This window comes from Takifugu flavidus, chromosome 7, assembly GCF_003711565.1.
Source record: "Takifugu flavidus isolate HTHZ2018 chromosome 7, ASM371156v2, whole genome shotgun sequence".
NCBI classification, from domain to species: domain Eukaryota; kingdom Metazoa; phylum Chordata; class Actinopteri; order Tetraodontiformes; family Tetraodontidae; genus Takifugu; species Takifugu flavidus.
The window spans coordinates 7,442,845-7,452,049 of NC_079526.1; the positions used below are offsets into that span (position 1 = coordinate 7,442,845).

The 9,205-nt window shown below is 46.1% G+C and overlaps 1 protein-coding gene across 1 annotated transcript in view; it reads left to right on the forward strand.

Annotated features, from left to right (window-relative positions):
- The window catches only part of trabd2b (TraB domain containing 2B), a 48,243-nt gene extending 39,038 nt beyond the window's left edge, over positions 1-9,205 (forward strand). Inside the window, exons 5-7 of the mRNA XM_057038408.1 lie at positions 5,205-5,301; positions 8,096-8,371; positions 8,462-9,205. Coding sequence (XP_056894388.1) covers positions 5,205-5,301; positions 8,096-8,371; positions 8,462-8,693 — 605 coding nt within the window. The 3' untranslated portion in view covers positions 8,694-9,205. The remainder of the gene's footprint in view (positions 1-5,204; positions 5,302-8,095; positions 8,372-8,461) is intronic.

A 9,205-nucleotide genomic window follows, 5' to 3' on the forward strand; every position in this document is an offset into this window, starting at 1 on the left:
ACACAGTTTCTCCCTTACTCTAATTTTATAATATCTAACTTAAGCTGCTATCTTACTGTTTTCTCCTACTGTGTCCGTCCTTCCATCCGCTGACATCCTCTCTCTGCAGCTCGGTCTCATCTGCCTCATGCGTTTTTTTTACTCTCTGCGTAGCACAAGTCAATTTTATGAAGTGACAAGAATGCCATGTATGCGTATCATCTGCTCAACAGAGAGGTGGTAAATCAGCATTTCCCCCACTGACAATCTGGGCTTAGTGTGATTTATTTTTAGACGGCGTGTGGCTTTTTGTTTATTTTCCAAAGTGCATGTCATTCTCAGTCAATTTTGCAGGAAACAAAAGACCTTTATTCTACTTCTTATGCACATTTGTGTCTGTTTTTGTGATTGTGCAGAATGTGCAGAGCAGATTCAACCAGGAGATTAACAGAGGCACAAAGGGCTGTGTGTTTCCCTCAATCTTGAATAAAAGCCTCTGTTACTTGTTACTTTGTCATTGGTTGAACGTCTTTCCTTTACCGTGCTGCTGAACACTAAATTTAAGCTTCACAGAGTCATTTTTATATTCTTTTTAAACAAATACTTTCAAACGACTAACTCAGAGCAGCTGGAATCCAAACATGTCGTACCTGAACTGCAGCAGCAGAGCTAGCTTGGGATGCATGTTAGCCTTGCAAATGTGCAGGAATGTGCACGTCTGTGAGTTGTGCTAAAAACATCTTACGCCGAGTTCTTTCTCATTTGGATCCCAGCAGCACTACAGCTCATTAGCTCATATTGACACTACACACTTCTTGAGCAACGGAAACAACGTCTCATTGCCTTCGTTGAGCCAAAAAAAAGAAAATGCAACATTTCTGAAAAACATGTGCCTCGGTCTCCATTCTTTCATCTTTGCGTGGCTCCGCGAGGCTCAACGGCAAACATCTGCAGGCCCGAGAAGACAAAGATTCATTTCTCTGCCACTGAAGCGCTGTTGATTTTCCTCTGCGCTGATAAACTGGATTCAGTTTGCATCCCAGGTGTAAATCAGATGCTGATTAAACCGAATGAATCGAAACCAGCTGGCATCTGGGCCCTGAGAAGCACGGAACGAGACGCCAGCTGGATGCACGTGCAGGTCACACATGCACGTCACACACCTCCTTGCTGGTCTCTGAGGTCATGCCTTTTGTCCAGCATGTGTGAGTGTGTTAGCATATGTTTTACACATAAACACTGCTCATCTGTAAACACTGCAAAGGGCAGTCGGACTCATTTGTGCTCTCTTCCCCTCTGTTCTCCTCTCTCAGTTCCTATAACTTGCTCTTTTTTTTGTCTTTTCCACTTTCTTTGCATTCTTTCCTGGCCGCCGCAGGAGCTCTGCAGACTGCAGCGTCGAGCTCCCACAGTCTAAATATTTAAACTTGGGCACTCGCTTTAATGCTTTAAGCCCTTTTCTGACATGGGCCGTTGTCAAGGCAGCCAGCCTCAGACGGGCCGCTGCTGTGATCATCACAATGTGGACACGAGAATGGAAGAATTTTTTGGAAATTAATAAAAACAACAGAAAAACTGAACGTGCACATCTGGATTCTGACCCTTTTCAGGTGCCGTCGCGCTTTCTGAAGTCTGTCTCTGAAGTCTGTCTTCAAATTAATTTGCGAATATTTCTTAACTTCTGGATTATTTGCTGTTTTCATGAGGTACAGAGTGTAGATCAGCAATGAAAAAAATGTGGTTTTTGACTCTTCAACATAAGAAATAGAGAACCAGCTCAGAGGATCTGAATATTTTCTTTAACCTCTTTCCGGTGTTTTGATGCAACTTTTTTGTAAAATGCTGGTTCCGGCTGAATTCCTGAGGCAGTGATTGGCTGATTTCTGTTTGAGGGCGGGGTTTAACTGATCAGACAAGTGGAGCATAAATTCCAGCCTGGCAGGAAGTGTTCTCCACCGCCACCATCGAATCATCAAACGGCCTAAATTAAAGACTCGTTTTGTCAAAAAGCGCCGATGTTCTTCTGGCTGCTCACGGTGGTCTGACTCGTCCCATCGCAGTTTATCCTTTAATTTAAAACCCATTTCTCCATTATGTCAGCAGACACGCACGCACTACGCACGCTCAAAGCCATTTCCAAACAAATCGACTGTATATATCTCCGTCAGCCACCAGTCACGCCTTCTGTTCTGTGTATTCAATCTCACCTTTTCACCTCTCTTTAATCTCTTGTTCGCATTGCTGCGAGGTCACAGTTTGTGTTTGCTTCGATCATAACACTACCCAAAATGCATTCTGCTTGAGTGGCGAATGTATACATTTTACAATCCCTCTGTCATTTGCTAATGCACTCCATCTATCCTTGTACACCTCCATCCTGACTGCTGCTTTCCTTCCATCATGTACTCGGATCATAGCAGTGCAGTTTCTTTTATAGTTGTACAAAGTTATGATGTCACCGCTCTCGTAGTAAAGCAAGTTTGCTGGGTCTGAGAAGGGGAAAGACCTCATTAGGCAGTGTACTTACTGCAAACAGGCATGGCAGCTTTCTCAATTTCACCTAAGAAAATATTGAAAGACTAAAGTATCGGCTTTATTAGAGTGATGACAGAGGAGGGAACCTAAGGCCTGCATGTCAGGCAATATGGGAGAGTGGTTGGAAATGGTCTGAAGCCGCATGACCACAAGTAATGTTGTTCCTGACTGGGCCACAGTTCACTCCGCACGTGGAGCACCGGGATGGAAACGGTCAGACAAGAGCGCAAGCTGAAGTTGCTGCGGTTATTTGGTGGATATTGAGATTTAGACTGAGTAGATTTGACTTTTTCAACATTTTCTCCATTCTCGTCCCCACAGACGTTTCACTCTTGAAATGAGGAAGCTGGTTCATGATTGGGAAATTTAATTAGTAGCATCACTTTCTGTATATGTGAAATGATAATATCTCAGAAAGGCAATTTATGTTTAAAGTAACTCATAAAGCTTCAGTGTAAACCTGCACAGTGTTTTGTAGTTTACCTCCAGTCCTGCAGGGGGCATCAGCTGACCCATTTAGTAAACTTCCTGTCTGCTCTACATCAGTTTTCCTGACCCAAAAAGCCCAGCAGCCCTGCTTCCCACACCCTTATAGACATAAACACATTTATGTGCATGCAAATAGCTATTATCTCTTCACCCATTTATAAACAAACAGTACACAAATGTCTCTCGGCTGAATGTGTTTCTTTTTCTTTAAATCCCTCTACAAAAGTCCCAATTTGTAAGAAGCCAAATATTTATGCATATTTGACAAATTTCAGCAACTCCAAGGGAACCATGCCATCACTCGGTTTAAGTTCAAATGTGGTAAATGTTGACATTTGAGAAAAGAAAGACCATTGCATGTGTGTGTGTGTGGGTGTGTGTAGGCAAATGTGTTAGCTGTTAACTGTGCGGCGGTGTTTTTCCATTCCTAGCCTGTTTGTTTGCGTGTGCAACAGTTTATTTGAGGAGTCGGAGCGAGTGCTCGCAAGATTCCGGAAATGATAAATGGAGCTAAGGAATAAAAGCTTAAAGAATGCCGTATTTACAGTACAGCAGGTGTGTCCTGGGGCCACGAAAACACGCCGCTTGTTTGCCTGTCTTGCAGAAGAAAAACAGCCGTTGCGTCATGAGCGCTGAGGGACAGACGCGCAGCCGTGTGCTCGCAGCGCCCGTGACGGCGAGGCAATCAAGTCGAGGCACCCAACAGGCAGCTTGACCTCCCACCCTGCAGAACGCACGGGAGGTGTTCCCCTCTGACCCCGGCCTGCAGAAAATAATGAAATAGCTGCTTGACACAGCTATGAGGGCTGTTGACTCTGTCAGCATGCAGTCAGTGAATAAGCCGACTCTGAGAAGAGAGGGATGGCAGGAAAGACAAGAATGTACAGGGGAGGGGGTGGGGGACTCTTGGCAATAAAGTCTGCTGTTTACTCCTTTCCATTCTACATTATTGCCGTAATTTTCCCCAAAATGTTTAAGGTTAAGTAACATAGTAGGCTACTACCCTGTCGAGTAAATCTTCTAAAGATTTTACACCAAATAAATTTGCCCAATGTGGCATTTTTTAGTGAAATTTAACCGAGAGCAGATGTGTTTATGGGTCTGCGCGGCTTTATACGTCAGCCACAACATTAAAACCACTGACAAGTGAAGTGAATAATTCGGTGTAATACAATGGTCTGCTGAGAGACTTCAGTGAGATTTACACGTCCCCCATAGGACTCTGCCAGACCACAAGTGCCATCCAGGAACGGTTAAAGATTCCCAACTCGTGCTCCAACCTCGTCCCCCCGCCGACAAGATGGCCGCCCCGCGAAAGAGATGTCAAAGAAACGCAGATATGTGATGCAGGCCCATTTCTGCCATTGTGAGGATGTTCCTTCACACACGCCGAATCTCCGTGTAATCCCGTCTGATCTCGCCGACGTGCTGTTGTTAGAAGCTTTTCACACAGATGCCTTTGAACCCGGCTGCCAAAGAAAGTGCAGCACGACAGGCTTTTTTCACAGACCGTCGGGGACGATCGGGAACATCGTGATGATGAAATTGACGGGGGTGGGGGGTGTGGAGAGGCTTGGATATTGTCAACATGTTGTTAATAAGTTTCAGGGGAGAACCGTGTGTGTGTGTAAATGTTTGCATGTGATGGTTTGTATGAGATCTCCTGTTGGAGTGATGTCAGGCTGCATTATAGGTTATTGCTGGGTTGAGGGACACGCTGGATTATCGGCCGATGGGAGACTTATTTTTTTTACGTTTTATCAGCAGGAGGCGAGGGCCACATGTTTGATGTTAGTCTAATGGAATCAGGCACTAGGTGAAGGGAACAGGGAGGGTGTGGGGGCAAAGAGGCGATGGGAGTTCGAGTGCCAAGGATGTGGAGTCATCACAGAAGAGGGGTCGTGCATTTAAAGACGCCCCGCTATCTCGCTGGGCCTGCAGAATCTGGTTTCTCGCTTGTGTCTCGGCTGGGATAATAATAATAACAATAATTGTTGTAAATATTTTAGGAGGTCTCATGGAGGTGAGATCTGCTAATGTGGTGAAAAATGTAGGAGCGACTCAAACAGGCGTTCACGCGTGTCAGCTCCACCTTAAGAAGTACCAAGAGTTACTTTTGAAGAATGAAGTCATTAGAACAACAAAATTTAGTTGTTTTTTTTAATGACTGCATTTACCTCAGTGTTCTGTGTGCTCTGTAGGTCACTTCCTTGGGAACCACAGTGTGCTGGAGATCCTGAGGCAGGAGGGCTACGAGATCGTCCACATCCCCCCCGACCACCAAGAGCCGGTGACAGAGTGAGTAGGCTGTGAAGGAACGGACAACGGACATAATGTTGTCGAACTCGACCATGAAACAGACGTTGTTGCCGGGAAACCAAAAGCAGCTGAGGCTTTATTACGCTGTGAACTCGATGAAAGTCCTTTTACTGGGACTAAACGTCACGGCAAATATGTGTGCTTTTGTTTTTGAGGCTAAAGCCTTCCACTGTAATTAGACCGGACTCCACACAAGCGAAAACCTCCGCACACGTGAAAGTGGTTTTGCACGGTTCTTTATCAATATCAGACGGTAAATCGCGTTGTCATGTTTCATTTTCATATCAGATACGATCAGCCCGACTCGTCATTGATGCCTATAGTGTTTCTGTGTGTGTGTTGATGTGTGTGTGTGTGTGTGTGTGTGTGTGCACGTGTGCTGTTGTATGCGTGAGCTGTTCAGCCTGAGAAACTAAACATTTGTTTCTGGCAGCTTTGCCGACACATGTGGACACAACAAAGTCCGTCAAACAAAGGAAGCGCAACCGCAGCCAGGCCACTTATTCTGTCTGGAGTGGATCTATTTAACCTGGGTAGATTTATTAAAGTGCAATACAGATGCAGTCCAAAGTGATCTCTGCAAGAAATAAAGCTCCGCTCCGCCTGAATCCTTTGATACCTCATCAGCAGCCTCCCTTCCTTCCTCTCTCCTGGCCCCACGAACGTCCAGCTGGTTCTGCCTCGTTCTCAGCAGCCACTGTTACCGCGGCCAATACGCACGCATGCACATCTTTGTACGGTGGGACAGCAGCTTTTCTAGACCATTCAAAGCACGTTACATTCAATCTTTACATTACATTCACACATTGATGGCAGTAACCAATACCAAGGTGTTATAATGAGGTCGGTGTCTCGCTCGGTGTTATTGTGAGCATAAATGGTTGTCTGTCTTTGTATGTCGGCCTTCCAATGAGTCAGCCACCCGTCCAGGGTGGACCGGATCTCTCCTCCTCAGGCTACAGGGAAAGCTGTCGTTGACAGATCGATGGATGGCGGGTCACTGAAAGAACTTTTCATCCTCCGTATCAGAGCAACCACCTCCGACCCTGACCCTGAGATACAGCCGTCACAGCTAAATACTTGACCCTAACCCAAACCTAACCCCAATCTCAACCTTATAACCAAGTCTAAACCCGGAAACACACCTTTGAAATTGTGAGGACCACACAAAATGTCCTCACTCTGCAGACTAAATCCATGCGGTCCTTCCTATGTTTCATGTATGTAAACACAGACAAGAATTAGAAGCAATGCACCAGGCTTCATTTAAATTTAAGCCATGTGCACCCTTCCAGTTTGTCCTCACCCAGATTTGTGCACTGTACCAGTGGTTCCTGAAGTAAACGCTGACAAGTGTCTGATTTACACTGGTCACAAAACTCTTAAGTACACTGCACACACACACACACACACACACACACACACACCACACACACACACACACACACACACAGATATGCACACGTGCGCACAGCCTGTGACCACACATGAACAGACTGAGACACTCTTGGCTCCTGGGTACAAGGTGACATGACAGGCGAGGGGATAAACAACACTACACGTCTGGCTTGGAGGGTTTTCTGAGAGCTGCCAGCTTCAGACCAGAGCTGTTTGGTGAAAGGAGTCTGAGCATGATTGATGGACAGAGCGTCTCAGTTTGGCTGCGGAAATCACCGCAAAGACCCGTCCTGAAATCAGTCACAGCATGGAGCCGTATCACGGTTTACTTTGACGTGAGAAAAAGGAAACCTTGTTACTGGTGGATAATCTGTCAGACGTGTTCATGCGGTTGGATCATTCTTCTCTACCCTTCATGTAAGCACAAAAAATACATCCCTGGGACCTTGGACACACAAAAACAACTTAATGTGGAACTTTTGGGACTTTTTTCAACTACTGTAGGTCCACATTACTTAGAATTGATTGTGTTTTTTGGCTGACACACACGGTGACTCAAAGTTAGCCTTAACTGTGTTTGGGTGAGATTTCTCTGGATGGAATAAGTAGAAAGAAGAATAAATGAAAGATGGTCAGTTACTGAAAACTCCCTTTTGCATTTCATTGTATTGCACATCCACTATGGTGGCAGGAGGGGGGGTGGGAATGGGGGGGGAATGTGTGTCCTGGAGCTCCAAAACTTGTTTTTTGGGAACTGAAACTATCTCTCTGAACTACTGCTTTGATATTCAAACTATGAAGTCAGCCCAAAGTGTGGGCTCCAACCTCTGCTGTGAACTTTGACAGATTAAAGAGTCTTGGCCCGTGCGTTTCATCTGCACCTACTGTAAATCGTTTTTCTTGACATTTTCCCGAGAAACTCAAAGTGACATTCTATTCAACGAAAACACCAACACAATGGGGAGAAAGACTCAGTAATGGGAGAGAAAAGAACCCGAGAAGTGGCCGGCGAATCTGGGTGGTCCGCTTATGAGGAGATGTCAGATTTGACGTAAGAGGACGGCCACAAGTGTTATAACTTCTTTTAATGTTGGCATTTCTGCCAAGGCAACCATCACAAGGCAGGGACGGCTCCGTGATATTCACAGCCCTGAAACCAGTCAAGTCATTTAAAGTGGAGAGCAACAGAGTGGTCAGGAACCACAAACAGGAATATTCCGTGACATCCCCTTTAAAAATGTTTTTATACTGTCAGTTATGACACAAAACAGACAGAACTCAAGGGTTTAAGTGACTCCTTTGCTTGCGGCGTGAATTGAAAATCTCGAATCACTGATGTGTTAAACCACACGCGCTGTTTTTCCTCCGTCTGCAGGAGCCGACCAGCGGAGGAGCCCACAGCAGGATCAACTGAGGAGCCCACCGATGTCACGCCCACCAGCTGGGTGACTGGCTCCCCGGAGGCTGAGCTGGAGCTACAGGAGCCGGAGAACATGCCAGGCCTTGGAGAGGAGGAGCTGCCTCACATGTTGCTGCCCGACAGCCTTAGTCAGCTGGAGGAGTTCGGACGGCACAAGCGGCTCCGCAAAGCTCACCGCGGCCACGGCAGGCCCCGCCTCTTCAGTGACCTGTGGGTGCGCATCGGGGACAGGTGAGCATCTGTTCTAATAGGTGGCAAATCATCCGATCCTTTCTGCACTTTAAGATCCTCTCTTCCATCTTCCCTGTCTCTCTACAAAAGCACTACGCCGCCGTCAAACGTGAGGATTATCAATGGCTACGTAACAGTGGCTCCGCCTCTGACGCACCTGGAGCAGCACAGGCGGATGGAGATCCAGCCCACCCAGAGGCACCTGACCCCGGCCTCATCCACTCCGCCTGAGGCCAGCTCGGGCCACGCAACTCTGGCTCACAGCACACTCCTGCTGGGGATGGTTTTAGCCTGGATCTCATCAGACTTGCTCTCCTCTTGACCACATGACCTTAAAGACAGGCAGGAAGGAGCTGCAGGATGATCTGGGAGGACCATCCTGGAGGACGCTCCCATCTGTCCTATAGGAAGAGGACAGCACCCTTCCAAAATGACTCATATCTCAAAATGAGCGGAATAAGCTCTCAGTCACGACACAAGCAACGACGGGCCGCGTTGGAGTGTGTAACTTTTCCACCTCACCAAAATCTTAAAGAACAACAAGCACATAACTCAGAGACCTGCGACACCTTCGAGGAGCGTGTGAGGAGGACTCCTCTGCCCATAACAGTTTAACTGTTAGCAGTAGAAAACTAAGACTGACATTGATAATAAAATAGAAACAATTAATAAATGAGGTGATTGCATACACTCTGACAGTTCTCTAGGAGGTGGTTCTTGTAAATTGTGCATTTTGTTCATAAAGAATTAATGTATATTTATTATTTCTGAAAGAGAAGGATATATTTTCTTGCTTTTGGAGGATAAATGAAGAAATAAACGTTTAAAACTATA